The following is a 27,909-nucleotide window of genomic DNA, read 5'->3' as shown; positions in this document are numbered from 1 at the left end:
GTGTGTGTTCCTGCAAGGGCTGTTGGGAGCAACAACACTTGCCAGGACTGCCATTAAAGACGCCATCACTATAAACATAGAAGTCGAAGCATGAAACTCTGAGTTGAGATAAACATATTTTTGTTCCAGTAAACATCCAAGTCCATGTAGCGAAACAGAGAATCAGAATACGTACGCTGGTAGAAAGCTTGTCAACAGCCATCTCATCACACAGGCCTTGCAGGCATTCATTAGGCTCTGTGCATGTGGAGAAAACATCAAAAACATAACACACAATAACAATCAGACACCAAGTGCAATGTAGACAAAGCTCGCTGTGTGTGCGAGTGCGTGTGTGGGCATAGGAGCGTGCGCGCGAGTGTGTGTGTGTGTACGTGTGCATGTGTGTGTGTGTGTGTGTGTGTGAAATTGTGGATTAGACAGTTATCTGGTGCTAGTCTTGGTCTGTTGCGTTCAGAATCAGATCCGCTATCGTTGCTACAGGAGAAAATCTGTGGGTGCACATCCAGTGCACTTCCAGATTTGCATGCTTCTCTTGCGACGGGCGTATACATGGTGGTACATGATGTGTGTATGTGTGTACATTCACAGCTGGATTACAACTTACCAATATCTTCATTGAGAGTAGCAGCACTGGTGAATGCCCGGTACACATCCACCCAAGTTTTCACCAGGTCACGCTGGGTGGACTGCATTGAACCAAACAAACAAACAATAGAAGAAGAACTGTCAGTTGCACAGCGACCACAGGACACCCACACGCACACACGCACCAATCGACACGCACACCCACCCATTCACACAACAATTTCATGACTTGTTGAGAAGCCCCCCCCCCCCCCCCAAACACAATAATGAGCACAAGAACGTAAGAAGGGAGTTACAATGTCATTGGACCTTACGTACCTGTGTGATAGAAAGCTGAAGGATATGATTAACTCCAAACAACAATGTCTGGTGAACAGCGGTGAAGTGTGGTGCCAGGCGGGAACCCTGGGCAACCTTTTGCTCCTACACAACAAGAGTGTTGGCAAAGAAGAAGGATCAGAACAGGTTGCACATAGACCAAGTGGAAAGATCAGATTTGACACACGCACACATACCCCCCCCCCCCCACACACACACAAAACGTGCCCTTCGGCATTCAAAATCCCAGGCTACTTGTGGTTTCAGGGAATGTTCCAACTTAATTTTCACAGAAAGTCCTCGATCAAAGTCTTGACTGACCAGGCATCTTGGAATACAATGTATTCCAATGCCTGGTCAGTATCGGCTACATCATCCGTAACATGTCATGCAGCCGATACTGCACAACGACCAGTGAGTAGTACTCACTGCCCTTGCTTCAAAGAACTGATCATGATAGATCATACAGGTAGAGGTATGCTGGAACAGAGGCCCTACCTGAACAAGGTAACGGTGGAGACGATTGGCGAGAACACTCCACAAACGCCAGGGAAGCTCGGTGATTGCACTTAAGTCACTGTACATGCATTGAAGCAAACACAATACAAAAACAGACATGCAAGTTCAGCAGTCTTCCATGGATAGAATGCGAGTAGCAAAAAGGTTGGTCCGAGCCGTACTACACACGGAAAAAGTGGGTGATTTTAGCAGGGTCAATAGTGACTTCCAAAACCGGCCAATATTGCAACAGAAAACTGAAGCGACTGGACTCTTCAAGTCAAAAGCAATTTCATGCACGCCAAACTGATAAATACAAAATTCTCAATTGGCAGGGCGAACGCTTAGCAAAAACACTACTCTAGCACAGTACCTCATCTATGATTGATTTTTTTAAGTGCCCCTGGGGTCATTAATGTACAATTTGGTATGACCCTCCTGTCAAACATTAGATTATTGCTGAACTTGCAAGACTCTAGAGCCAGGCCTGTGGGGACAAGTACGCGTACAAGTAACTCACCGGAATCGCTTGACAAGCAGGCTGATGATGGACTGCACGAATTGCAGCACATCCATGCACTGCATACCGACGCGGACCACCATCTCGTACAGTATGATGTAGCTGATGCACACAAACAGCACAGCACAGCACAACAAATAAAACTACAATTCCGGCGTACCATGGCTATCTTGTTTACAGGTGAAGTGCTGCTCAATGAAATCCGGTCGCGTGAGTCAAGATTGCGCCCCGCACCAGTTCACCATCCCAGTGTTCGCAGGTCTAGAACTGCACAGCGGCCGCTGTGGCATTGCTCCGCTTGATCGGATTTCATTTAGTATCACTGTACATGAAGATTCGCTGTGAAGCCAGTTCCCGACTAGTCCTGGCCCTGGTGGTGGTGGCAGTCAGTTTATTCTAATTTCTTCGATCCAGCCAATCCACCTCAGGGAGCAGGGTTGCCCGGATCCAACGGATCCTTTTTTTGCCAATCAACCTTTTTTGGTACGAAAACTCCACATTTGTTCGATTGGACCTGGGAGGATCCGAATGATCCAGGCAACCGACCGTGGTCCGGAACCGACCAATCGAACATACCCTATGTACAGGAGATTGTTCAGCAGCACACAGTCTGGAGCAGCAGTAGCACACAGCCTGGACCAGCAGTAGCAGTATACTCACCGCTCAGTGTTTAGATTGCCAGTGTAGAACGCTGGAGAAAACCAGGCATCGGCCAAGAACAGAATAACCGGCACCTGGCAGCAAGACATGAAGAACACACACGCACATGCACACACAGACACACACACGCACGCACAGACACACAGGCAGACACATGCATGCACACAGAATGCATTGATCATGTAGACGCTCCCATGTCCAGCGATTCGGTAGCAGTGCAAATGTTCCTAGAGGGTGGGCACATGGATAGATAGCTGGTGAAAGTCCCTGACACAGTGAAACCTGTCTAGGGCGACCGCTCAAGGGACCTTCGAAACATGGTCTCTGTGTACAGGTCTACTTATCCAGGGTCATTTGACTGGAGGTAGCATCCCTTACAGGGTCCGCACACAGACATACATTAGAAGTTCAAGTATATTTCGGGGCACAAAAAACCAAGATTTAAGGACTTTTCAAGGATATTTTCAAGCGACCAACCGTACAGCAAACAACCGCACAGCAACTATTAAAATACGAACAGCACGTAACGTTACGGCGGAAAATACACACTAAAGACCTACGGAGCGATTTTATTACAGGCACCGTACATGTGACTGAGCATCAAGAGCATTAAAAGAGAGTCACAGCGTGATGACCATAATTAAAAGATATTATAAGAAGACCATGAAGATAAAAATAAAATTAGACTAACAAAAGAAAGAAAAATGAAAAGGCAATTGGTGGGAGAGCCACAGTAAAGAGAGAAAACCCAAAAAAAACACTAAAAGACAATGCTAGCTCAGTTCTTTTGAGCATTAACAAGGCTGTCCAATTCAGACACAACAGAAGCCAGCTCAGCAGCCTTCGTTTTCATCGTACGACGCATGCTGTTGGACTTGGACACCCAAGTAAGGTCGCCGGTCTGCTCCGCTTTCTCTGAGAACTCATCTGCAGATAAAGAGAGCGATGAGATGGTGTCCTCCAGTTGCTTCTTTTTCTTTCTGCACGCGCCAACCTCCTCCTCCGCAGCCTTCCGCTTCCTGGACTGAGCAGTGTCCTGTTCCTCTCTGCGCTGGTTGTCCAGGTGCCGCTGGTATACCTGGCGTGCAGAGCTGGCAGCCAGGAGGATAGCAGGTGATGAGACATCAACATGCTCAATGCCACCAACTGCAGCAACGTGGTCGCAAATTGAGCGCCGTGCAACAAACCCAGCTTCTGACAGATTGTCAGCCTCCACCTGGCGGTTCACGCTGAAACCTCTCTCGACAGTAGCCTGCCCATGTGAGAGTAGCAGGAGGTCACGGACAAGTTTCCATAGCTTCGCATACCTGGGGTTGCTGGCCATGTCGGTCCAAAGCAGGTGGTCAATGCGTGCATCTGCTGAGGTCGGATCGAATGCAGCATATGCAGACCTCTTCAGAGGGATGACCGAGGAGAGGAAGTCGCTGTACTCTTTCAGGATGTCTTCACAACCGAATTCTCCGCCTTCGACTCTTCCTGCTTCATTAAAAGCAGCACAAACACGCTTCATCAGCTTCATGCACTCTTCCTTCCCCGAAGACACAGCCATCTTGCGTGGGTCAAGGCAGGAGGCAGAACGAACCAGTGGAAAGGAGAGTGGCGACTTTTCCTTTAACTTCACTACCAGTGCAACAACAAAGTCCCTGCACTGGGCTCTCAGGTCGCGGCACTGGAGCTGGCTGATCTTCTTGCCACTGACGAGGTGCCGTGCATGCTCCTCTGCAGCAAATCCCATGTTCACCTTGGTCACTGGCAGAAGAACTGACTCATCAGTGACATCGATGGCCATCAGGCGAACCGTGGACGAGCTGGCACTGAGGGTATCCTGCTTCACAATGCGGCTCAGGAGGCTACGTAGCATGGACTCCAGGGCACTATGCAGGAATGGCACCATCGGGCAGTCAGTCTGGAACTTGACAAGGAACGGCTGCACCTCCCTAGCAATCGAAGCAAAGCACTTCACCTTGACAAGAACAGCCGGATCCTTGGACCATCTTCGAATTACGTCGTATGAGTCACAACCCGGGGCCTTCAGGGTTTTGTCCTCGACACGAGCAACGAAAACCAGGATGCTGCTCCACACGCTCACCGCCCTCTCTGCGACAGGCAGATTTTCCACCCATCGGTGCTGGCAAAATTTCAGGGGAAAGACACTGGACTCTGTGACTCTTGTGAAGTCCTCCCGTCTTGCAGGGCTGTCCCGGAAGCAATAGTAGAGAGCCTTCAACAGCGCTACCACACCCCACCCAGACTTTCTTGCACCATCCTGGAAAGCTCTGTGCACAACGTGTAGGCCACAGCTGCCGATGTCAACGATGGATTTATTGTTTGTGCGCTGGAGCTCTTCCTTCAGCAACCGGTGAAATTTCCAATTTACCGCTGGTCCATCCATGGACACCTGGACCAGTTTGCTGAGGCCGAGTTGATCGGTTGCGGCATGGAAATGGTCCAGCAGATCGTCGGCTGTTGAGTGTCCCAGATACACTGATGTAAGGTAGCGAGTTGCTACAGAGGCGCAATCCACACCGGAACTCCAAAGACGTACGTGAACGTCCATCTGTTTTGTTTTCGTCTTGAAGTTGTGGCTCTCGTCGAATAGCACCACGAATGACTCCGCCTTGTTCACTTTCTTCTGCAGCAGGTCTTGGAAGTACGTACCTAGGCCATAAGTACAGAGATAGCCGCATTTGCGTTCACCACAAGAGAATTTGGCTGCAATTTCACTGTCTGGGAACATCCTGCTCACCAGAGGGCCAACGTTGCTACTTGAACTATAGGAATAGTGCGAAGTGCACACTTTGAGTGCCCACAATACTTCTGCTTGCAAGCAGTCCATGCGAGTGATACGCGATGATAGTGTTGGGGTAGCTGTTGGGGTAGCGTTGTGGGAACTCACCAGTGGCAGATCACTGCGTGGTGGCGCTGGGCTAGTACTAGTACTAGTACTGCTGCTGGCACTGGCGCTGCTGCTGGCACTGGCGCTGCTGCTGGCACTGGCGCTGCTGCTGGCACTGGCGCTGCTGCTAACTGTCGACGACGGAACGAAAAAACGATTCACTGTCAAAGCTGGAGTACTCCGCTCCACAGCTTCACAATGCTTTTTCCCCTTCGCGTGACTCTTGACTGAGGAGATACCGCTGCCCGAAATATCAAAATCTGACCTGCAGAGTGAGCATCGTGCTCTGAATTCATCGCTGGGAATAGCTACTAGCCACTTGCGAAACTCCGGTGTTGACAGCCAAGCGTCACGAAAATGACATTTTCCCTTCGGAGGCATCTCCGCCACAACTGCTCCGACGCACGGCGAGTTACGAGAAAATCCACACCATGTACCAGCGAACTACTCAATCTGCGGTGAACTACAAAAAGAAGAGCCAGTAGAGGCTAGGCTAAAACTACTTACCACTTGAAGAGCGCGAGCAACTAAAGTAGTTACTCGAAAAATTCAAAAATGTGTAGTTTCGACTCGTCGACACAGGACCACTGCCGTACTTCCCGCTAGTACTGTATGTAGCATGTATGCAGCTAGTACTACGCTCGTACAGTGCAGGCGCGAACGGCAAGATCAAGCCGAGCAGGCCGCGCAGTCTTCGTTTCGCGTGCGCTTGTGAATTTGAAGTACGACTCGTACACAACAGTTGATCACAGACTGTGAGTGGCATGCTTGGCACAGACTGTACATCACAGGGTACACTGACGCCGCCAAAAAACTGAATTTCAAGGATATTTCAGGACAAACCATGTATTTTAACAAGATTTACGGGTTTTTCAGTATATTCTTTACTGGGAATTTTTTTAGGTATATTTTAGGGTTTTCAAGGGCTGTGCGGACCCTGCCTTAGTCCTGGTTGTAGTGGTCCCCTGGGACAGGTGGTCGCCTTCACAGGTCTTACTGTACAGTGCAACCTGTCTAAGGCGACCGCTCAAGGGACCTTCGAAACATGGTCTCTGTGTACAGGTCTACTTATCCAGGGTCATTTGACTGGAGGTAGCATCCCTTAGTCCTGGTTGTAGTGGTCCCCTGGGACAGGTGGTCGCCTTCACATGTTTTACTGTAAAGTGCAACCTGTCTAAGGCGACCGCTCAAGGGACCTTACAAATATGGTCGCTGTGTGCAGGTGGTCTTCTTATCCAGGGTCATGGTCACTGGAAATAAGATCCCTTTGGTTCTAGTTGTAGTGGTTCTCTTGGACAGGTGGTCTCCTTATCAGGGTGGTCTCCTTATCAGGGTGGTCTCCTTGACAGGTCTTACTGTACGTTGTCGTTGTACTCACCATGGTTGTAGAGGACTGCTCATCGCAGTGCTGCAATGCTTCCACGCACTTTCCAGTCAGCAGGGTGGATTCCGGCAGCGACAGCATTGTCTGCAGTAATAGCTACAGTGTCAGGAGATGCGGAACACACACACACACACACACACACACACACACACACACACACACACACACACACCTTTGACCTTTGACCTTTGACGCCCATCGCCGGAGGCGATGATAGCAATGCTACGGCAGAAGCCATAGCAACTTGTGCTGGGATTACACCATTCAACAGCTTGCAAGGCTGAAGAATTGACCGTCACTATTCAGCCTGGTCTACACCATACAGCTATTTGGAGTGACATTTTCTGGCCAGTGAATCCCTTTTTTTGGTCTTTTTCATTTTTTTCTTTTTTTTCTTCTTTTTTTCCCGCACACACATCACACCACATACTCCGGCATGCACTGGCTGTTGGTAACCACCCAGGAGAATGAAAGAAAAGTCAGGAAGAGTCTGAGAAAGAGAAGAAAGACGTGTGTGACCATAATCGTCGGGAATCGAACCCGCAATCTATCGATTGGAAATCGCTGCACATACCACTGCACCATATGGGACACACACACACACACACACACACATGCACATACACACACACACACACATGCACATACACACGCACATACACGCACACACGCGTGCACGCACGCACGCACACACACACACACACACACACACATGCACATATAAGGTCTTATTCATAATGTGTAGAATAGATACTTCCATTAGGTTACTGTTCTAATCTGGAGGAGGGAGTGATTAGGAATTATTTTGTGGATTCAATCACTTGCAGGAATCAAGCTAAGCAAGGTCATGCGAAGCGAACTCCTAGAAGTCAAGGTTTTTGAACATGAGCCAGCCGCTGCCTAGGCAGCAGCTGTATCGATTCCCAGCAAGCTGGATGGCCTCTTCAGACGGTTCTATGCCCTCAGACGACGGGACACCGAGGACAAGAAGGCATACATGTAAGTTTTTACTAACAGCATGGGCCGTGTATTTGCTAAAGTCAGCAAAGATGTGGGAATCGACATTCCTCCTAACGCGACGATGGGATGGGGTGATGCCATCCAGTACGGCGGCATAACATCTCAGTGCCAAGGAGGCCTCAGAGATGGCCACTGAACAGATATCCCACTGAGAATCAACAGCCAGGGTCAGTCTTTTCGAATGCCTATACATTGTTTTCAACAGGTGATGTTACTCTCCTCTGTAGAGCATTCAGATATCCTTGGGATTAGCTAGCCATATCCTAAAAGGCTTATTCCACATGGATGAATGTTGTTGTTTTAGGAAATACTACAGTGGTGTGGGAGCCAAGAAGGTCAGGGAACGAGCGTTCAACAACCTCAGGAGGGCCAGGTCAAGCCAAGACTCCGAGGAAGATTGACGAGGACGGCTTCAGTTTAGCCGGTATATTCCATCGAAATGCGCTCGCTTTGGCATCAAGGTGTTTGCGTTGTGTGAGAGCGGTGGGTACACGGGCAGTTCCATAGTCTATGCTGACAAAGCCACAGTGATGGCCTGGTCAGGAAGGTGGTGCAAGCGATGCTGTAGCGTCACAGCTCATTCAGCCGTACTCCATCTGATAATAACATCCGTATGTCAATGAGTACGTGTGCAGTTCCATAGTCTATGCTGACAAAGCCACAGTGATGGCCTGGTCAGGAAGGTGGTGCAAGCGATGCTGTAGCTTCACAGCTCATTCAGCCGTACTCCATCTGATAATAATATCCGTATGTCAATGAGTACGTGTGCAATTCCATAGTCTATGCTGACAAAGCCACAGTGATGGCCTGGTCAGGAAGGTGGTGCAAGCGATGCTGTAGCTTCACAGCTCATTCAGCCGTACTCCATCTGATAGTAACATCCGTATGTCAATGAGTAAGAGGGTTGTGTTGTTGCGGGGAACGGGGGAGCAGGCCGCTTCAAATGGATGCCAAGTGTTCACGTATAACTGGGTCCACCAGTGTTGAGCTGGGCCAGTGCCTGAGCACCATTGGCACAGTAACATGCGGTCAAGGTACACAATAACCGCAGTGGACTACCCGAGAGGAGCAGTTCTTGCCGTAGTCTGTGAAAGGGAGAATTCCCTTTTTCCCGTTCAGCACCAGGACTTACTTGTACCGGGGTAAAGAGGAGGGAGTGCCAAGACCGTGTACTTTCCCTCCAGCATTCACTCCCCGGCCATTGTCGACACTGGCAAGCGTGATCGTCAGCAAACACGCCATAATCAAGCTGCAGCTCGTCCAAGACTGCACTGTCCACACGAGCGGTGTTGACCGAAATGATGAGATAGGGAGTGCAGCAACGCACCTTCCCTTGGAAAGAAATCTGCTGAGCTCTCCGACTTTCTCGCGACCAGCTGTCCTCTTATTGTTTGCATCACTGAAACCTGGCTATGTCCACAAATTTCCCTCTCCTTCCCAGGCTACGAATTCTTTCGAAGGGATCGACACACCTCAGAGAACAAAGTTAACACCAATGACTTTCTGGCCTATGGTGGTATTGCTATCAGCCCATCCGAATAGCGGCTGCCTACCGTCCACCGTCTACCAACCCGTTAGTGATAGAAAACTTCTTCACTTCATTTCAAAGTTGCTTGATTCAAATACAGACTCCTGGCTCTCCGGTCCTCATCATGGGAGATTTCAATGCTAAGTGTTCCACCTGGTATGGAACAACAACAGACACTGCAGGCCACTCTTTCATGTCTTCATGACATCATGCCGGTGGGTTAAGAAAGTGACGTGTTGCTGTGAGGAAAACATGTCACATTTTTCCTTGCGGCAACACGTCACTTTCTCAACCCACCGCTCCCACAAAGGCAATGAAGCTGCCCTTTTTTTCTTCTTTTTTTCTTCTTCTTTGTTTTACTTCGCAGAATCCACACGGGAATTTCCCCCCTGGATCTGATGATCACTGACACAACAGCCAGCATCCCGACCCTCAGGGCTAATCGTGGAGTTCAGTTTCTGCCAAACATAATTATATTAGTACAGAGCCTGTATGCACACCTCTGCAGCGGTCAAACGGCTAACTACAGTGCACAATTGTAGAGCTGAGATGCAAACCCCGATAAGGCGAGACCAAAATAAAATCGAGATTCCCGGGCAGGACCCATGTGAAATTGGTGCGGGCGGGCGAATTCTATTTTTTTCCCATGTATGTACATGACTCTACATGTATGTGTGCATACCATGTTGAACTTTTTTACCGCATTTTCCGGTAATTTTTGTTCAATTTTTTTACAGACAACAGGTACGCGGTTTTCCCCGTTCAGTTTTTCTATATTTCGGCCAACGATGTCCCTGATCTGTTCATCAGGGAGTTGTACAAGCTCGGGTTTGTGTGACTCCACGCCACAGATCTACTCACACGATCAGTACTGTACATGTATGAACTGTTAAAAAAATAAAAAATAAATGGCTTTGGCTCGAATTAGGTGCGGGAGGGCCCGGGAATCACTATTTTTTTTGGTCTCGCCTAACCGCCAAATTTGAGAAAATCAGATTTTCACCTCAGTGTAATGAAGAGGTACGGGGGCACCAGCAGACAAAATTTCACATCCAAAATCTGACTAGAACCGCTTCAAAACTGGAACCCAAATACGGATTTAGATACAAACAGCACATGAAATGAATCCTTTTTTGGCCATTATCCGAAAAGTGATGAAATGGATTTAGCGGGTTTTGCATCTCAGCTCTTCAATTCCCCATACGGGTTCTGGACAGTGGATTTCGCCGTTTACAGCGGGGAGTTTTTTGGTCGACTCCTGGATCTACGATTCTACATAGCTGCACTGCATCAAAAAGATCTGGGTATCAGGTTACCGTACCTCGACTTTAAAACAACGAATTACGCTTTCCCAGCCACCTACCGAATTGCACGCTCTTTCTTTTCTTTTAGTTGAGGACTCTTAGTGGAGGCGATGGATGAACTTGAAATACCATATTATTATTTTACCAGTTACAAGTCGCCAACACGTACTCGGGGCCTCGATGTCCCAGATGAATGGCGGCAAGAGTAGATAAACAAGAGCGTGCAACTCCCGGATATCCCGGATGGGTTGGCCCAAGGCGGAATTGTTTGTTGACGTCATCTTTTCTACGACGCACACGCTGCGAGTTTTTTGGGAAGTTTTGCCTCGTACACTTCGCCGGGCTTTACATTACAGGGCCGGTGCCCAGCATGTGCTCTCACACTGCTCTGTGGCAAAATGCACAGTTTTCTGAGAAAGGTGACGTCAACAAAAAAATCCGCCGTGGTCCACGGGGTATATGCAGATTGTGCACAAGAGCTGAGGAGCTGCACACTCTTGTTTATCTACTATTGATGGTAACAAAACCCTGATTGTAAGTTGATTACCCCTTTACCCCAACTTTCAGTTGAGTTTTAGAGTTTTAATAAAAGATCGACTTCTAACCAGTAAAATAAGGTACAGGAATGGGGTTATGGCGTGAATTCGACGCCATTGTACAACTGCATAACGCAGCACTACTTACGCGAAGAGGCAGAGACGGCGGCTTCTCTAGTTTCACCATGGAACGCAGGCCACTGGCGAGGGTCTCCAACACCTTTACCAGTGTCTTGGTCCTAGCCTGGACTGTATCACGACTGAGGTCGTCATTCGCCGGCAAGAGCGACTTTAGGTGATTACCGTACGATAGCATTACACACTGCAGCCATGAGGCAGGTACTGGAGAGAGAGAGAGAGAGAGAGAGAGAGAGAGAGAGAGAGAGAGAGAGAGAGAGAGAGAGAGAGAGGGAGGGAGGGAGAGAGAGAGAAAGAGAGAGAGAGAGAGAGAGAGAGAGAGAGAGAGAGAGAGAGAGAGAGAGAGAGAGAGAGAGAGAGAGAGGGAGAGAGAGGGAGGGAGAGAGAGAGAGAGAGAGAGAGAGAGACGCCGAAACCAACAAAAAGAAACCTTATACCAGTAGGATGGCTGGTTAAAGACTCCAATGCAGGACCATACTAGTGTACATAATTATATAGCACCGCCTTTGCTCTGCAATTACTCACAACACTAGACACACCAACCAACCACCCTAGTCCCTAGAAGACCGTGGAACACATTAGCAAATGGAGAGACGGACATACACACTAAGCATTGTATCTTACCAATTTCCTGCGTAGGCGGGCCATTCTTCCCAGTAGTCGGTGACGTACAATGGTGATCCCCGGTGCAGCGAGCTAGAGAGCAGATACTGTTAGCAAGCGCCGGCAGAGCAGACGCCAGTGCTTCTGTTGACAACGCCGCATTAGCTAGGGTGTCTGGAGAGAAAAAGGTTGACACAACACCAAGGAGGATTGGACACTTAGTTACAGTCCCAATCCTGAAAAGGGTGTGCTTTGCATAGCACAGAATATTCACACAGAGGAAGTAACATTATCTGTGAGAAAGAGCAAGACAAAGAGAGAGGGAGAGAGATAGATAGATAGATAGATAGATAGATAGATAGAGAGAGAGGAAGAGAGGGACGGGTACTCTAACATACCTATCTGCTTGGGAGTGCTGTGTGGCGGCATCTTTGTGTTCAAGAAGGACGCGACCATCTGACATCCCAGCATGGGGCAGCGAGCAATGTGTAGTGACGAGTCTGATGATGTAGCCAACCCAGAGCTGTCACTGTCTGGTACTACTTGAGGGGTGAGACAGAACCCAAGCATTGGAATGCAAACCTAGAGAAACAGAAGGCAAGAATCAACATCACACAACAGCCATGACAAGGTATGGAGTGACCGACGTGAAATCTGCCCAAGGTAATCGCTCATAGGATACCCGACGCGTGGTTCTCTCTCTCTCTCTCTCTCTCTCTCTCTCTCTCTCTCTCTCTCTCTCTCTCCTCCCTCCCTCCCTCCCTCCCTCCCTCCCTCCCACCCACCCACCCACCCGCACACAAAACACACACACACAGGTGCTCCCTGACACAACAACTTCCATTTAGCTTTACACAAAAGCCTGCAGCCCTCAGTACCAATCGCATGGGCATTGAACACGCACACACATGCAGTACAAGAGAGGCAGCAAGGAGATGCCGGTACTCATTTTCACAACGAGCAACACTCAGCCCACCTCGACAAAGTTGGCGGCCACTTTATCACCGAGTGCTGCCACTAGCCTCCACCAGCACCTTGCACGGGCTTCATCGACACCAGGACTAGGTACAGGGGAGAGGTTAGCCTGAAAAAGACAAAAAACAAAGAGAGAGAGAGAGAGAGAGAGAGAGAGAGAGAGAGAGAGAGAGAGAGAGAGAGAGAGAGAGAGAGAGAGAGAGAGAGAGAGAGAGAGAGAGAGAGAGAGAGAGACAGTCAGTGATTAGCTCTCGCTGGCTCATGCGCAAGGGCACCATGCAAGGAATATGCAGGGGTGGCAAATACTGGCAGAGCAGACCAGCACAACGGAGAAGCAGACGCGGGGCTTCGCACAGTTGTGGCACAATCGATCTCTTCCTTCAACCAGTGAAAAAGCACGCTCCTCAAACGACACGGGTGACAGGTGACAACAGAGCATTGTCTCAATATCAAGCGCACATCAACAAAGAGGACAGGACTACTGGGGAGTGAGGAGCAAAGTAAACTACAGCTAGGTGTCTTGTGCTTGGAAGAGATCTGTACCCAATCACTATCATCACTTCCTCCAAAACAAAGCAAAGAGATACAGTATTGCCGGGAGGTGAGGCATGTAACTAGTCTATTGCGACGCCGATTGCGGCTCGTTGAGAGCTAGCGACTGCACTCACACAAACGCTGACTTATCCCCCCCCCCTGCAACACACCAACACAGCATACCTGCAGAGGTTTGAGTATCAGCGAGAGACGCTTGGGCACAGCGAGTACAGCCGGGTCCGTCTCAAAGTTAGCTATCAGACTTTGCCAAGCCTTGAACGTTGCAATCTGTATGTCCGGGGAGGATTGCTTGCGGAATGCCAGCTGTGCTACTTTCAGTGTTTCATTGATGAATGGTCCCTGGTGAAGAGCCTGCAAACCAAGGCACACAACAGGCAAGCAAAGCAAAGAATGCGCTAAGTCAACATTCCACAGCAACGGATGCGACCGCAGTCCATAATGTCACACGGGATGAGCTACTGTGTTTCCCCGGATAAAAGTCGCACATTTTACACTTCACTTCAGGGCCAAAAAAGGAAGTGTGACTTAAAATCTAGCATGACTTACCGTAAAAGTCCGTAAATAAGTACGTATTTACTTTCGAATTTACTGACCACACCCGTACTAACTTTCGGGCGGGTACTGACTTTCGGGCACGAACTAACTTTCGGACCTGACTTGTGTGTAGTGGAGAAGTCACTTTTCATGTAGATGTACATGCTACGTGCTGCATGTGCGCACCGTACCGGTACTTATTCCGGGCAGTGTGTTTATCGGGCTTGACTTGACTTCAACAGACCGAGCCAAAAGAATGAAGGGGGTATTTCTTTCGGGCAGGTACTTATTTACGGACCTTTACGGTACTGAAGTGGATACAGTAAAACCTGGTACTACAGACCACCGTGACTAGCGACCAGCCTGGTACTACAGACCACCGTGACTAGCGACCAGCCTGGTACTACAGACCACCGTGACTAGCGACCAGCCTGGTACTACAGACCACCGTGACTAGCGACCAGCCTGGTACTACAGACCACCGTGACTAGCGACCAGCCTGGTACTACAAACCACCGTGACTAGCGACCAGCCTGGTACTACAGACCACCGTGACTAGCGACCAGCCTGGTACTACAGACCACTGTGACCAGCGACCAGCCTGGTACTACAGACCGCTGTGACTAGCAACCAGCCTGGTACTACAGACCACCGTGACTAGCGACCAGCCTGGTACTACAGACCACCGTGACTAGCGACCAGCCTGGTACTAAAGACCACCGTGACTAGCGACCAGCCTGGTACTACAGACCACCGTGACTAGCGACCAGCCTGGTACTACAGACCACCGTGACTAGCGACCAGCCTGGTACTAAAGACCACCGTGACTAGCGACCAGCCTGGTGCTAAAGACCACCGTGACTAGCGACCAGCCTGGTACTGCAGACCACCGTGACTAGCGACCAGCCTGGTACTAAAGACCACCGTGACTAGCGACCAGCCTGGTACTAAAGACCACCGTGACTAGCGACCAGCCTGGTGCTAAAGGCCACCGTGACTAGCGACCAGCATGGTACTGCAGACCACCGTGACTAGCGACCAGCCTGGTACTAAAGACCACCGTGACTAGCGACCAGCCTGGTGCTAAAGACCACCGTGACTAGCGACCAGCCTGGTGCTAAAGACCACCGTGACTAGCGACCAGCCTGGTACTAAAGACCACCGTGACTAACGACCAGCCTGGTACTAAAGACCACCGTGACTAGCGACCAGCCTGGTACTAAAGACCACCGTGACTAGCGACCAGCCTGGTACTAAAGACCACCGTGACTAGCGACCAGCCTGGTACTACAGACCACTTTGCCAGGCAAGGACGGTCTCACCTTCATATATGGTTGTGCGGTGCAAACCTTTAACTAAGGACTACCTGCCAGAGACCACCCCTTGGGGCCAGAGACCGCTTGCTCTGGCCCCAAGGGGTGGTCGTTAGCTACAGGTTCCACTGTGTATTGAAATGATATGACATGAACCTGGAAAAGGGGGTGCGATATATAATCGAGTGCTACTTACAATCGGGGAAATACGGTACTGAACATAAGCACCAGCAACAGAAGCAAAGTTGAAACAATGAAACAAGCTACCGTCGCCTACCTTGCCAAGTAACTCCACAACAAATGCCCACACGTCCAACACGAATACCTCGCAGCCGGTATTCATCAGCGCGAGGAGCTGAGCGTTCAACGTCTGCACCGACAAAAACAGTGGCAGAGAGTGGGACAGAGCAAACACATAGAGTAAAGAAAGGGATGCATGCCACAAGTCAGTTCTATGCAATTTATTGCCCATCTCGCAACATAACCAACTGGTCACCGATTGGCGTTGTGTGTGAATTTGCTTCATTTGCTCCAGCAAAGCACACACGCACGCAAAACTGAGCAACTGTGCACATGCTGAGGCCTCTGATGGCAAAACACACACCGCATGGTTCACGACCACCACAAGCATAGCTCGTCCCACATATACAGCAGGTCAGTGGATGTGCACCCTGCACCTGTCACAGATAGTGTCAACTTTCCTGCACGGAGTAGTATGTTTACTACTCTTCTACAAGTACTAGTATAACAAAGCAAGAGGAGGGGGGGGGGGGGGTGCATAATCGTGCGCACAGTTGTATCAAAGAGTTGCAAAGACTGAATTCAGCAAGTAGCAACACCACCGCCCATCCATCCATCAGCAGTAGCAGCAGCAGCACACCACCATCTCGCTTACCTTCTTGAAGTCAGGAGCAAAGCGCACAAGAAAGCTGCCACCGAGCGCTTTGAGCTGTTCCTTCTTGCCAACAAGCACATCGAGGGCCTTGCTACGAACCTTGGGCGTAGAGTTAGCTAGCAATGGATACACGACATGCGACCAGTGGAGCAGCTTGCTGTCTAAAACAGCCGGGAAGTCAGTCTGCAACCTGCAAAACGCAACAAATATATAAGCCATGGACGCCACGGCGAAATAACAGAAATAATTACAATGAAGCCAGAGGACACTCTGGTGGAGGCTCGTAGCGATTCTGATGCACAAATCGATCGTCAAATTTGAGTATAGTGGTGACAGACTAATCAAACCATCTAGTAGCTGAAAAAGAAAATACCTGCTTCGTTGATATAGTGTCACTGTAACAATGCAATTGCCTCCGTGCCTGCCTTCTATAGGTCTACTAATGATTCCATTAATTTTCAATACACATTACTACTGTATGGAGCAGGATGATTGATCCTGTGGAAAAAAATTCAGTCCGGCTGATTCCCATGAGAAGGAACCATCATTTCCTGGTGTACGGCAATGTTCAAAAATATATCCTCCAAGATGAACAACCGCCATCAGCAAGATAAACACGCTTGTACACATACCTCTGTAGAGCATTCAGACCTTCCATAAGCATGACAGAAGATGGGCTTGGAGAAGCCATCAGATCATGCCAGAGATCAACGATAGTACGCACCTGTAGAAAAAAGAGCAAACAGCAAGCGCTGGTAAGGGTGAAGTTGCACTTTGGTGGTTCAAACATTTCAAACATTTCTAAGGTAGAAAGCGGGTCTCGTATATCCTCCAGTATTCTTTCCAGTATCAACATAACTGTGAAAACATAACCTTTAATGCTACTAACACAACCTGTGACTACAATAATCATGAGATCAACCCCAAAACATTTCTTGCAGTTTACTTTGTACAGTTTGCGACTTTGTGTTTCTCAGCACAACTTTCAGCTTTCTTCTAAAATATCCTCTGCCTTGGTTCTGTCCTAGATCGTATATACATTCATTGTTTCGTCACGTCATCATGGAGCAGCTTATGCGAAGGCTAGCCAAGCTTGCCTGGCGATGCCAGCGCGGAAAAGCCTATAACAATAAATAAATCCACCCCAGGAGTAGGAGAGAGAAAGAGACACACACACACGCACGCACGCGCACACACAGCTAGAACGAACAACACCAGCATGCACTACCTTGCTTTCCATGAGCACACTGTCAATCTTCTGATGTACCACACATGACATACAGATGGGATACAGAGGCTTGTCACTGCGCCGCAAAGCACCACGGCACAGCTCCACCAGCAGCTCAGCAGCATCCGCGAATGACCTTAGCAAGAGAAGTGAGGAACAAAGCAGCATCCCGTCTCATTTTCCGTGGACCAAATAACAATCGCTTCGCATGCAGTGCCACGTATAAATGCAGGGTTGCTATCCCCACGAGCAAATCCAAGGGGCTGACCAAGGTCACCAATTGCTCACTAATATCTTTTCTTGATTCAAAACAAAAAGTTTTCATTTTCAGGTGGGTGGGTCGAGAGCTCGTTTTGAAAACAATATTACTGATTACTTTTTCTTGGTCTGAACATAACTCATACATGGTCTCTTTGATGTAAATACCTCTCTAGATTCATTCATTTGTTGGGCATGGCCCATAAAGCCGTAAAACTAAAGACAAACAACAAAGAAAGTGAGTAGATATGCCATGGCATGAGGTGAGGTAGAATCTGAAGCGATAAGAGGAAGGTGAGAAATGTATCGGCTTAGGTGTGTATGCACGCAGAATAGGAGGATTCGTGGGCTGGGAGAAGGGGAAGGAGAGAAGTGGAAAGCTATGTCCGTGTGTGAATAAGTTAGTGCCACTTACAGACAGATATGTAGCAGTGCGATTCTAAACTCCGAAGCTAGCACAGAATTTAATACATTATTTTTTTTCATGAAATCACAAGTTGCAAGTTTCATTTCTTTTTTCTATATTTGTCACACAGGTGTCTTATGTCATGACTGTACACTTAATTTGCATGACATCATGCACACATTTAATACTTCCTGTATGGTGGACGTTTACGCATCTCTCTATTTTAGGGAGCTGTATATGCCTCCCGGGTCCAGTGGACGTTGCTCACTGGTGCCCTTGTGCGGACCGTACCGTGTTTACAAGATCCCTTATACGCATTTCCCTTTCATATTGCTTTTTTCCTTCTCTCCCTCTCCTTTTCCTTGTCGAAGCTCTTTCCTTTGGCAGTCTGACTGCTGGTAATACGTTTCTTGCTCCTCTAATTCTAATGACAAAGTGCAGAAATGTGTGAAAATCAATCGAGCACCCTAAAGATGTACCCAAAGTGCTGAGAGTGCGTGGATGGCCCAACGGCAGAGCATCGAACACAGAGCAACAGCGGGGCGACGACTTAGCAACAAACTACGGGCAGCCGTGCTCCACTATTGTACTGCACTAGTGTGAAATAGGGTGGTGTGGAGTTGGAGCCGTAAGCGTACGCGTCAAGCCAAGTACAAAGACATACTGTAAAGTCTTGTATAAAAGCCGCGGCTTCTATGACTTTCTTGGTGAAATTTTGCAGGCTTCTATATGAGACAGGCTTCTATACAAGACAGGTATTTCTATGTATGTCAACACTAAAACCAGGCTTATGTGTGATTTGATGGGCCCAAAATCGCGGCTTCCATTCGAGGGCGGCTTCTATTCAAGTGCGGCTTCTATACAAGACTTTACGGTCAGTTACACTTGCCGAGTACAGTACACCAAACTACGACACACAACCTCCCTACTATTGTAACACGATGTGCAACATCACGGTCTATCGCCACACAAGAGAAGCATGCAGATCTGCACATGCACTGCATGTACACCAACGGGTTTTCTCTGATAACAACGATAGTGGACAAGATGTGAGTGAAAAAGATCGAGACGCGCCAAATAACTGCCTAACCCACACAACTGATGACACACACGCACGCACACACACGCGCCACTGGTAGTTTCTTACTTTGCAATCACCGCATGACGAACCAGGTGGTTGAACACATTGCACGTTGCCAAGGCGACAACGTTAGTGCTTGCCATGATGTCATCAATCAGCAAGCTCACTAGAGTCGCTGACGGCAACGATTGCCATAGCGACACTGCACTGTTACTGTCGGAGAAACGAAGATACCTGCATTGAGAGATAGACGCAGGAAAGGAGATGATACAGTCCTTCAATGAAATGCAGTCGCATCACTTAAGCACACGCCGGGCGTCGCACAGCCGTAGACCTGCAAACACTGGGCTGTGAGATGATACAAGGCGCAAACTTGATTCACGCGACCGGATTTCATTGAGCAGCACTGCATACTAAAGTGAACACAGAATACGAGTGCCAAGACCGCATCAAGACTGGACACTGGCAGCAAAGCCAGTCAGGTGGTCCGTTTGAGATTGGGCGCCGACGGGGAATCTGTCACAGATGCTGTTGCATGCCACACCAAATACATCAGGCCCTAGACAATTTACCATCTACCCATGTAGTCAAGGTGGAGTGTACTTGTATAGAGTTTAGTGTGTTTAGACAAATGGCAGCAAGTGACAACAGATACGTATCACGAATGGCTGCACGTAATTTAACCAGTACATTGCAGAAAGTAGTTCACCTGTTCTATCTCGCGCAGTCCCATTCTAAGTTACATACGTCATCGCATGCAAATGTCTTTTCCAAGAAGGGCACTCGTGTGTTACCCGGTAGCCGTTTCTCTGCCCTGGCCCCAGGGCACAGAATACTGTACTGTAGTAAGTCCAGTGCTACAAGTATGAAACATGAAATACATGATTCAGGACACAATAATTATTGTGATTTTAAAATATTGCTTGGTGTCCACTGGTTTACAATTGCATGACTTGCTCTCCCCTGTAGATCACGCTCAGCATCAAAGTTACCTAGATAAATTTTCGTGAAATGATCACAGTTGATGCGGGTATAGTTCTTAGAATGGATTTCGGAGAGCTCAATTGTACCTGCTCGGAAGCATTGCAAAGCGCAATACTTACTCGTATATGACATTGTACACTGCAGCCCGATCCTCCTCACTGCTCGCCGACTTGAGACTGTCCGTTACTTTCCTAGCGACATCACAGTAGGACGATGAGGCCTTCCTCAAGCGAGGTGTGGTCGGGGTTCTCGCTGGTGATGGCGGCTGCATGCTGTTCGTTCGAGAACTTCCCTCAACCAGCGGCGGCCTCTGGAGGTGTCCAGGGCGCCCGATCATAGTCCTCGTTCCAGAGTTTACTCAGAACCCAACTCACTCAGTAAAATCCCTCTACAAACACTAAAAAGAGCCTACACAATTCACCAAAGGCAATATCCAAACGGACCAAAGAACGTTGCAAGCTTCAGCTTCGTGTTCAAAGGATTTCAATCAAGCAAAACGCGGGAAAGAAGAACATGGCCAAGATCGAAAAGCGCGCGGAATGTCCACGTGGTGAAACCCAGTTTGAGTCAAGTTAAATTCGGAGACGTTTTCTTCTGGCCCGTTGACTCAAAATCTTTGGAGATTCTCCTGATGCGTGCTCACGCATGGAAGTCCAAATTTTGGAAAATGTGGGGTTCATCTCCTTCTTACCGGATAAACCTATGCGTTTCCTTCAGATACACTCACTTCCGACAGCAAAAAAATGTAAATTGGTATGTAACAAATGTTTTTGACTTTGCAGTTTGCAATTAATTATTTGAAGCATGTTCAAATGTACATGACACATGCATGTTCGAGTCATTCATGACTTGAAAAGAAGAAAACGACGCATTCTTGGAAAGAAAGCCACAGTAATCAAACGTGGCAAAACGGCAACAGGCTGCGACAGTGAATGTGCAGGAAGACAGGTACATGCAGGCGGAGCTCCTTCTTGTGCTCTTGATCGTTGAACTTACTACGTCTGATCTTTCTTTGTCAGATTTTAGCTTACAGCCAAAGCACTGTCAGATCTACAAGATCGCTTTGCTCTAATAGGCTCGCTTTGCTGAGTAGGATCAGAGAACGGGATTTTCTTCATGCTCAGCGGTCCAATTATTTTCTACATTAGGATCTGAATTAGCAGTAGTAATTATGTGTGAAGGTGACGCGCCGTGCATGCTGTAGGTCGAGTCTGGAGTGACTCCGGTGATGGAACTTCGGTCGGCTTCAGGTTCAGCCTGGCTACTGCTGCTAGGAGTATGGCGCGATGGTGGCGAAGCCGGTGCCGTCACGATGCACTGCTGGCACTGAAAAGTGGCCACACAGGAGGTCTGGTGACCAGTCGTACAGTGTCACTGTCAGTGATGAGCCCAGTAGTGGATGTGCTGCCGAGACGTCATCATTATCGTCAGCTTCATGATGGTGGCAACTGCGCTGCACGTGGACATGATGTGTGTGGGAGACCGGTAGCAGGCAAGCGTGCACTGTGTCGTCGTGCCTTGCACACCATGCCTGGGAGAACGCGCCATGCCGGCGTTTCAACCAGCGCAGCAGCAGCGTCCAACCCGGCGCACGCCGTCCAGCGCAGGGCTTTCGTCATGACCGCGGCGGTGAAGTATCTGCTGACTCCATGGCTGCGCAAGCAACGCAACAAGGTTAACGTACGGCGGCTGAACGAGATCGGGGCCGAGATGCTGTGTGCCGAATGGGCTATGAGCTTTGCGCAGTTGAGACCGCAGTCGTATGATCAGATAAACCGCACATCTGACCCAGTCGACCGAGTACCCAGCGTGCTTGTGTGCGGCAGTGTCAGTTTCCATGGTATCCCCCACGTGTACTGCGACGTGAACTTCTTGCCTCGTCCCCGGCCCTTCGCCCACTACAACCCCCTGGTCGTGGAAATGGTCAACTGCTCACACATGGAGGTCACTGATGGAGGTAAACGTTAATGAATGGCTTCGTTGCGTAGTTGTGTGACACAGCTGATTACTTCAACAATGCTTTTTTTGCCGTTTATTACCCGCTTTAAAAAAAATTTCATGTCACGGGATGTTTTGGTAGAATCACACTCCGTCGCCGTGACCTCATAGGCAGTATCTGCCTTCTTACATCATTGCCACACGGGTCAACAGCTTGAGAACTCTGATGAAAAGGAACTAAAACCCCATGCTTTAAAAACCACCAAACATACCACTGCACTACCGGTCCCCATTCCTGTAAAACGTGTAATTTTCGGTGTAACTTTAATTTCAGTGATATCGGTAGAGAAACCAGGCACCTAAATTTAAATCACACCTAAAAGGCACTAGAGTATGCACTGTATGTGAAGGGAACGCTGGTCACCTAATTCTAAATTACACCTGAAACCTGGCAGGTTACTGCACCTAAAATGACATGTTTTACATTATCACTCTTTCTATCAGGATAGGTCAAGTTTGTGTATCCCGTATTCAGTCTGTGTTTTCGGGTGGTTTTTCTTGTTCGTGCTTGTCCAGGCCTGCGACACGTGGTGTTCTTGAGTCGACTGCGAGAGCTGCGTCTCTCGCACTGCCAGTTCGTCACCAACCGCGGCATGGTGCACGTGGCGGGCGTGGCGCGCACGCTGCGCCGCCTGGCCATCAACGGCTGCCGTGGCCTGAGCGAGGACTGCATAGCCAGCATCAGTCGCCTGCAGCACTTGGAGAGGCTGGACGTACGCGAGACGGCGCTCGTCGCGCACGGCGCACACCTGCGCCGCGCCCTGCCGCCTAGCTGTGAGCTCATCGTGTGACTGGTATGTGAAATAGCACAGCATGACTGATTATGACTCGTCATGTGACTCGTATGACTCTTCGAATGACTTGTATGAGTCATCACATGACTTGTATGAGTCATCACATGACTTCCTATGACTCATCACATGACTAATGCTGGGCAAATTCTACCGCCCATCATGGAGCTCAGCGTGTTATGCGCCGTGACTGATCCATGCCGCTGTATGCCATCGTTGGTGCTCTATCCGGTATTGTGGATTTGATACTCACTGTGTTACGGTGCTGGAATCCCGAGACCGTTTCCAGCCTTGAAAAGTCAGCGACTGGACTTGGCATGCGTTTCCTTATTCCCCCGTGCAGTCTGGAAGGTGCTGGCATGTGTTGTGTTGCTAATAACAGTAGCTTTACAGTAATTTGCACTGGATATCATTTGTTCTGGAGAGTGCTGGCAACTCCAGACTTACAGAGACTGCCTGTGAGGTAGGTTTTCGTCGTTCCTCACACACACACACACACACACACACACACACACACACACACACACACTACTACTACTACTACTACTACTACTACTGCTACTGCTACTACTACTATTGACAGCTGCCAGAAATGGCCACGCCGCTCCCCAAAGGGAGGAACTATCAGAGAGGTTAGGGGAGAGGTAGGCAGTGCTTCAAATGGCGCTCCAGGTCCACACACACACACACACACACACACACACACACACACACACACACACACACACACACACATACATACACACACACACACACAGCTGGTGCTACTGGAACCCTTCATGACTGGCAGCCTGTGTATGTGCTGATCTTATGGCTGCCGCATGCTTTACTGGCGTATTACGATATCTTTTTATATTAGTCAATGTTCCGGAACCAAGACCTATGCTTTGATTGCATGTTATGGTCTTTTCGATGCAAGCCAATGTGCATAAACTATAAAAACACGTACTTTCTTCACATTTCATGATCCTTTGTTAGTGCAGGCCGATGTTCACATAGACCTGTGATCCTATCACTCCTCAGCTTGTCTAGTGTGTTCCGCTTGTTCTCTCGCCTTGTGGAAGTGTTGTAGGGTACCCTGCTACTTGCCAGCCGACTTACTGGCAGGTTTCTGACTCTACTGGTGACTACGCACCCCCCCCCCCCCCCCCGCCTTGATTACCATTTCCATTTTCAAACTATTCTTTTGTCTATCGACGTGTGCCGCTGCCCAGTGCTATTACTGGTGTCCTTCCGTTGAAATATTTCAATCCGTTGCAGATTGTGTGCTCACTCCACCGTGTTCAGACGTCAAACGTACATGTCGTGTATAATGTGTGCCTGTATGTGCACGTGTATGTGTGGGTGTGCTTGCCAGCTAGTTCGATTGGTGGGTACACTTATGCCTGATTGTGTTGGGTCTGTTGCCAACAGGCTCGGCTGCTTGAAAGTGTAATGTTGTACCTGCCACCTTTGTTGGTTTCAGGGTTCATCTTTCTATTTGAAGTATACATACATGGACTGCTTCTGGCTAGATTAACTCTTGTGTAATCAATGGTGCTAGTGAAGCTTTTATCAGATCCACTCTGATTTAGCCACCCACAGTGACACTAGTAGCAACAAGAGTACATAAACATGGACTCTTGGTAGCAAGTACATGTATTACCTTCACTGGGGGCAGGGGTAACTGCAGTTGGATCCCGGGACGTACGGATACCCTGATGCCATCAATCCTTTTTCTGCAACTTATCCTCACCCACTTACTGAGCCAGAGGTGTGGTGAGCCCATAAGTAGGATCATTTTCAAGTCCACCCAGAGTTTTGGGGATTTCAGGGGGTGTCGGGGGTTGGGCGGTTCAATAGCCAATTGAGTCATCTTTCCAAGATTCCTTTTGAGTCTCTCCCGTCTCCCGGGGAGACCCACGTGACTAGTTTTGGCAGTGAGCAACAACTACAAGTGTCGAGTGTGTGTGTGTGTGTGTGTGTGGAAACAATCATTCTGTTTGGCGAGCTGCCCCCGTGCTCATCACGGCCCGAAGAAGAGGTGGTGAGATGTGACCTGGCGGACCTCGGCGTGACCACAAGGCTTGAGAGTTGCCAAGATCGTCCCGGCTGGAGACGAGTTGCACGTAGCACTCCGCCGCCACAGCCCGCTCCTGATCATCTTCTTTGTGTCTGTGGACGCCTGTTTTGTCGACCAGGAGACCTGAAACGACATGCCAAATTCTGCGCTCGTGTTCGCACTTAAACTTTCTGACATTCGCTATCATTGTGTACGCAAGGGGCAATATCAAGGCCAAGGTGTGCAGTGGCGTGTCCAGGATTTGGCTGGGGGGGGGGGGGGGGTTGCGGCCGGGATCAAGGCGGGCTGGGGTGGGGGTAGATGACATCATGCTACTGTCCCAGGTCAGCCATTTTGAAAACCGATGTCAAGAAGCTCCTCCTGTAGCCCCCCTTCTTCAACAGTTATTCACCCGAACGGCCCCAGAGACTGTTCCGGAGGATCAGCGCACCACACGGGGACAAGTGTCGAACTTGCTTCAAGTTCCCTTTCTTCGTGGGCCTGCGGGACGATCGACCATGATGTTTCGGGCAAGCATTCTCTGGAACGCTCTCCCCTCTGATTTTAGAGTGATACGTGTCCCTGGTCCCTTCCGAAAAGCTCTTTCTGCCATTGATATACTTGATATACTTACTTTGTGAATATCCTCGTTAAACTGTTATTATCTGCCATAAATTCCAACCTTCTCATCTATCACATTTGTGCATGCATGTCTATAAAATCAACCACGTGTTCCTGACTCCATGAGATTGTCTTTCTATTCTTTGACTCCATTAAATTATTGTCTTTCTATTTCTGACTCCATGAAATTGTCTTCATATAAATTTTTCCTTTTCTTCTTTTGGTCCTTTCTGTCTTATAATATTATTACAGGTCCTCCCTCGTTAGTAGATAATCTCTGGGCCATCGAAAAAGTTATCTTATAATGAGACTTATCTTGTAGCAGGACTTGCAGCTAAAGGTGAAATAGGCACTACTTCGTACTTACTGGGGCTACCCTCGATACAACATAAATTATCAATGCTTCAACTCGTTATAAGATAATTGAAAATCTTCAACATAACTCTTCCTTGGATGAAAAGCATCGTCCATATTCGCGAATACATAGATATAATTACGTTTTGTCCTTCTGCTTTATCCTACCTGTTTTGGCCTTGGTCCTGCATGGTCAGTATTATCTTATACTGAGGGTCACGTGGTACTCCAGGGACCTGGGCAAAGGGTCGTTATAACGAATTTTATGTACTAACGGATTATGTTGTAACCGGACCTGTAAACAGTTGTATAGACCACGTTTCGCCAGGGGATTTCAGATTAAATTTTCTATTTACTAACGGGGTTTATGTACTAACCGGACTCGTTATAATGAGGGAGGACCTGTATTATCATTTCTTGTTTTCCCTTGCATATCATCCCTTCATCATTCTGTGAGAACCTGTCCTATGGGCAGGTGAGAAGGCATCTCTGCCTGCTCATTTGGTGAAGTAAAATAAACAACAACAAGCCGTAAATCTCACACACCACGAGCAGTATTTCTGTACACGCAGCAACAATGTACATTGTAAACTTCAAATTTGCCGTTAGGTGAACGAATCAACTGCAATTATTTAGAAAAGCGATCCTGTCAGCTTTTCTATTATTGTGTTCACATGGCAGAAAAAACGACATCGCTATGCTACGTAAGTTTCTACGTAAGGTGCTCGGTATTTCACTTAGGCTACGTAAGTCTCTACGTAAGGTGCTCGGTATTAGATCTACCAACGCGTGGTAGCCGTGTGCTGTGCACGTGCACGGCAGACATTGTGTTCAGTGCATGCAGTCCGCGGATCCGTGTTCGGATGTGCATGCGCGAGGAACTTTACTTCCTTCTTTGGAACTGCTTCTTGCATGAACTGTTTCGGATATTTCGTCTCCTGGCCTGGCTTATTTCGTTTCGGCGCTGCTGAGACCTCCTTTCGCGGAATATTACTCAATGACAGGTGAGTTGACCAGTTGCCTTTGATTCTGCTTGTGTTGACTCTTTCATTCAGGAAAAGTGTGCTGATTTTAGGGCGGAAATTAATAATGGAAAAGTTGACAGGATCTCTTTTCTAAATTTTGCTCTTCTGCTGCCGAGCTGCGAGGCCGCCTTTTACGGAATACTCGATGACAGGTGATCTCTAAGTTGACCGGTTTCCTTCGATTCATTTGCTTATGTTCACCTTTCATTTACGGAAACGTGTGCTGATTTTATTCGGATTTAGATCCATTTTTATCTCTTTGCCCTTGTCTACAGTGTGCGAAGAACGCGAGTTCAACTTCTTGACGGTAAGGCTTATGTTAGATGTGTTGTCGAAATACTCATATTCATTGTACATTGGTACGTTACAAGTAAGGCACTGGTCAGTGGCATACTATCGTTGGCAGTTCCCAATCTGGAGGGAAAGGTTCAAGTACCAATTGACCGAGTTTGCAAAATAAATTAGCATATCAGGGGAAATCTCTATTGTGGAGAGGTTCAGTAACTTGTTTGTTTCATACGAAACAAGCCAATGGGTGCAGTCTCGTGAAAATCTCGAACTTGTATGATTGGATTTGTTTACTCAAGTCTGGGCTGTTTGATTTGTGAGTACCGCCGAGATTGCACTGCCCCAAATAAAGTTTCGTGCCGCCAAAGCAAGAATTGCGATCTGCAATCTGTTTGTAGTACCTGTAAGAATGTGGAGTACATGTATCGTACTTTCTCTGTTGCTGTTTCAGTTGCCGTCATGTTGCTAAGGGCGCGCTCACACTGCGACCAAAACCAGCGTCCATGCGGCCATGCGGCCAAGTTGCATGGCAACGGCATGAACTTGACCAAAACGTCGCGGCCACGTTT

At 48.5% G+C, this 27,909-nt stretch overlaps 2 protein-coding genes across 2 annotated transcripts in view; one reads left to right on the top strand and one right to left on the bottom strand.

The window, feature by feature from the left end:
- LOC135811400 (telomere-associated protein RIF1-like) overlaps positions 1-20,695 on the bottom strand; it is a 40,190-nt gene extending 19,495 nt beyond the window's left edge. The window contains exons 1-18 of the mRNA XM_065324635.1: positions 20,342-20,695; positions 19,305-19,472; positions 17,494-17,629; positions 16,898-16,989; positions 16,266-16,455; positions 15,648-15,740; positions 13,686-13,874; positions 12,970-13,077; positions 12,392-12,575; positions 12,015-12,167; positions 11,401-11,594; positions 6,859-6,960; positions 2,585-2,658; positions 1,925-2,026; positions 1,405-1,483; positions 907-1,011; positions 608-689; positions 176-237 (exon numbers count right to left, since the gene is read on the bottom strand). Coding sequence (XP_065180707.1) covers positions 176-237; positions 608-689; positions 907-1,011; positions 1,405-1,483; positions 1,925-2,026; positions 2,585-2,658; positions 6,859-6,960; positions 11,401-11,594; positions 12,015-12,167; positions 12,392-12,575; positions 12,970-13,077; positions 13,686-13,874; positions 15,648-15,740; positions 16,266-16,455; positions 16,898-16,989; positions 17,494-17,629; positions 19,305-19,472; positions 20,342-20,559 — 2,331 coding nt within the window. The 5' untranslated portion in view covers positions 20,560-20,695. The remainder of the gene's footprint in view (positions 1-175; positions 238-607; positions 690-906; positions 1,012-1,404; positions 1,484-1,924; positions 2,027-2,584; positions 2,659-6,858; positions 6,961-11,400; positions 11,595-12,014; positions 12,168-12,391; positions 12,576-12,969; positions 13,078-13,685; positions 13,875-15,647; positions 15,741-16,265; positions 16,456-16,897; positions 16,990-17,493; positions 17,630-19,304; positions 19,473-20,341) is intronic.
- A 445-nt stretch (positions 20,696-21,140) lies between these two features.
- On the top strand, positions 21,141-24,293 carry LOC135811399 (uncharacterized). The gene is made up of 2 exons (XM_065324633.1): positions 21,141-22,179; positions 22,737-24,293. The coding sequence occupies exons 1-2, from the start codon at positions 21,501-21,503 to the stop codon at positions 23,009-23,011; spliced, it is 954 nt and encodes a 317-aa protein (XP_065180705.1). The 5' UTR covers positions 21,141-21,500; the 3' UTR covers positions 23,012-24,293.
- Positions 24,294-27,909: the final 3,616 nt, after the last annotated feature.

The sequence above is a fragment of the Sycon ciliatum genome, chromosome 3, assembly GCF_964019385.1.
Source record: "Sycon ciliatum chromosome 3, ocSycCili1.1, whole genome shotgun sequence".
Taxonomy (NCBI): Eukaryota; Metazoa; Porifera; class Calcarea; order Leucosolenida; family Sycettidae; genus Sycon; species Sycon ciliatum.
This window is presented reverse-complemented; position numbering and strand designations above follow the sequence as displayed.